The following is a 3179-nucleotide window of genomic DNA, read 5'->3' on the forward strand; positions in this document are numbered from 1 at the left end:
AACGGCCCGCTTCGGATCTAACAGCCACGGAGAGCAGGACAGTGCACAGGATGTACCCACAGCTCATCCTCTGTGGACAGAGAGACAGACATCATTGGCCTCCATCCGGACAGGTGCATCCCGCTCCCCTTCATCCAAGAGGTAAGTTCAAACCCTCATGGGCTTTGTGGGGTCCAGCAACAAGGTTGGCCATGGGGGTGTGGGCAGAGGAGGGGAGGGGAGGACCCTGGGGAGCCCTGCAGCTCTGCCAGGGACGTGGAGGCCACGGGCGAACGTTCAGTGAGCAAAGCAGCTCAACCCGCCTGGGAGCGCGGTATGAAATAATAACGAGAGCGAGGCACGGCAGCCACCGGCTCCCCCGGCTCCCGCTGGCATGTTTTATTTACAGTGGTGATACTCGGCTGGAGGAGCCCTGGGAGAGCAGTGGTGGGGCTCCCTGCTGCCCTGGGCACAAATATGGGAGAAAAAGGGAAAACACTCTATCCCCCAGAGCAGGGATCACAGGGAAAGCCAGGAAAGGAGGTAAGGGCTGTTCCCAGCAGCAAGGAAAGGCTGTGGGTTGGTGCTGGAGTCACATCATCCTGAGCATCACGGGGACCTGCTCTGTACTGGGCATCTCCCAGCTGTGGCAGGCCACATGTCCCCATCCCCCTTGTGCCCTCACTGACTGCTGGAGGGAAGCAGAGCTGCTCCCAAAGCCTCAGACCAGTCCCAGAGCCTCCCAGAGAGGGAGAGTTGCTGTGGGAAAGGTCTCTGACCTCCCCAAGTCCCTCCAGCAGCTCTGCTGATGTACAGACCCATCGGCTCAGCCCGTAGAGGTTTCTCCATGCCCACCAAGAGCCTTTTCCCCTTGCAAAGCATGAAGTGCCGATGCAGTCGGCGCAGAGGGAGTGAGCTGCCACCCGATCCTGTCAGCTCCCCATTCCCCTCCACCTCCCCTCCTCATTACACCTGCAGGACAGAGGCTGTGATTTTCCCCTGACCCAGGCCACGGCTGTCACAAGGAATTGCAGGGCTGGCAGCAAACTGCAGATTCAGAGAGACAAAGACTACTTTCCCCAGAAACGAGGGGAAAATTGCTGCATCTGCAAAGATTTCCCAGGCCCTGTCCCCTCCTGTGCACATCTATCTGGAGTGACACCTTCCTTCAAGCACCCTTCATTTCACTCACGCTCATGCAAACATTTGCATTAAGGTGACCCCAGCTGCTGCAGGGCTGCCTGGCCAGTGGCCATGGAGCAGAAATGCCCCACCAGCCCCAGGGGATGCTCCAGGTTTCTCCCCCAGCCCAAGGAGTGAGGCTGGACAAGCAAACAGCACTGGGCTAAATGGGAAACCACCTGTGGAGACCTCTGCAAGGAGACAGCCCCAGGCTCAGTCCCTCAGCATGTGCTGAAAGATGTCAAAGGCAATAAGAGGAGCATTTTTGGCAAGCAGAGGGTTGAGGAGTTTTCCTGGTATTTATAGACATGGATCCCTGGCTTAGAGGCATGAGGGACACCCAGGGGCAGCAGGATGGTGGCAAACAGAGGTGAGAGATGCTCATCGCTGACACCCTTAGGTGGACACCCAGGACCTGGCCTCAGCCTGGTCCCTCAGCACCCTGCAAGCATAGAAGTGACAGGAGGGGTGGCTGCTGACCAAAGGCCAATGTCCAGTGGTTTGGGATCTGTGGAGTGAGCAGGTACTGTGTCCCTGTGGCTGTCCTGGCTGTCACAACACCTTCAGCTCCATAACTTTGTGTCCTCCCATCCCACTGCTGCTGCTCCCCACCACGTTGATGTCCCCAGCTCGAGAGGCACACAGATGGGCTGTGGTGGCCCAGGGACCCCTCTGAGCAATAAGGATTCCCAGAGCAGAGCTGTGCACGGCTGATGCTCCACTTCCCACAGCCAAGCAAATCCCAAACGGATTTTAACAGACCAAAATCCTGCAGCTCTGCTCTGAGTACCACCACACTGGGAACTGCATCCAGCTGTTTTCCAGCCTTTGAGACTCAGCATTGCTGCCCTCACTCTGGCATAAGGAATTGGGGGCCAATACCCTTCCAAAATGATCCCCTCTGCTCAAGACCACGGCAGCTTCACGAGTCCCACAGCATTTTGCTGGCAGGTTGTGTTACCTGGCAACCTGCAGTGGGGAGAGGAGGAAAACTCATCCAGCAGCACCAGCAATGCTCCAAACTGGGGTGGGGGTCCCCTCAAACACCCCCATCACAGCAGCACTGCAGCAATGTGCCCAGCTCCTGGCATGGAACCCTGCAGATATCTTGCCACATGCTCCTGCTGCTCCATGACCACAGCCCTCATGACCCCAGGGGTTCCTGCTCTCTGTTCCATGGCCTCAGGCTTCTGGATCTTCTTGCCAAGACTTTCAGACAGCTGCAGGACAGCTCCCCACCCCAGTTATTGGTGTTCCCCTGGGGACATCCATCAGGCTGGAGGTCCCAATGTTTCCAAGTCACTTTTTCCTAAGGAGAGCAGAAGCTGTGAGACTGGGTGGTGCTCAGGATGAGTGGAGCTTCACTTGCAAACCCTGAGAGGGAGCCCCAGGCAGGAACCGAGGTATGGTTGTATCCCTGATGCAAAGCTGACCCAGGTTCTCCATGCCCTGAGTTGGCTCAGGCAGTAGCTTTACACTTGGTCACCCATGGGGTGCCCCAGCCACGTTACATGAGCAGCCCTGGATCACATCATGCCCCTCAAATCATCCACACTGGCTGTGCTGGGGATGGGAGACAGCAGCTCCAAGACATGCAGCCTGAGGGAAGGGAAGGACACGAGGTGACTTGTCCCCAGGGCAACCGGAGGTGGCTGGAGCCTGGAGAGCATGGACAGAGAGCAGTGGCGGGAGAGGCTGAGCCCTGCTCTGGGAGATGCTCTCTGAGGAGGAGGTGCCCTTTGCTCCTGCCAAAGCTGTTGCTCCTCGCTGGCTCACCAGGCAGGCAATGTGGGATGGCAGGCAGGAATCTGACAGCCTGGGTGCTCTCCCCCTGTGTTGTACCCTCAGCCAGGTATGAACCCGGACCCCTGTTCTGCTTCCAGCTGCTGGGGCAAACTTTAGCCCAGGTACCCCCACCTTCCTGCAGGGCTCCACCCAGCATTGAAGGCGCCCCAGGGCAGCAAGGGTGAGTCTCTCACCCCCCAACCCATCGTTCAGCCCGGAGCTGCCCAAGCAGC

General features: G+C 58.2%; 1 protein-coding gene across 1 annotated transcript in view; it reads right to left on the reverse strand.

The window, feature by feature from the left end:
* FIBCD1 (fibrinogen C domain containing 1) overlaps positions 1-70 on the reverse strand; it is a gene marked incomplete at its 5' end in the record, with an annotated part of 8606 nt that extends 8536 nt beyond the window's left edge. The window contains one exon of the mRNA XM_009083547.1: positions 33-70. Within this exon, the coding sequence (XP_009081795.1) occupies positions 33-70 (38 nt within the window). The remainder of the gene's footprint in view (positions 1-32) is intronic.
* Positions 71-3179: the final 3109 nt, after the last annotated feature.

This window comes from Acanthisitta chloris, unplaced genomic scaffold (genome assembly GCF_000695815.1).
Source record: "Acanthisitta chloris isolate BGI_N310 unplaced genomic scaffold, ASM69581v1 scaffold16221, whole genome shotgun sequence".
In the NCBI taxonomy this organism is placed as follows: Eukaryota; Metazoa; Chordata; class Aves; order Passeriformes; family Acanthisittidae; genus Acanthisitta; species Acanthisitta chloris.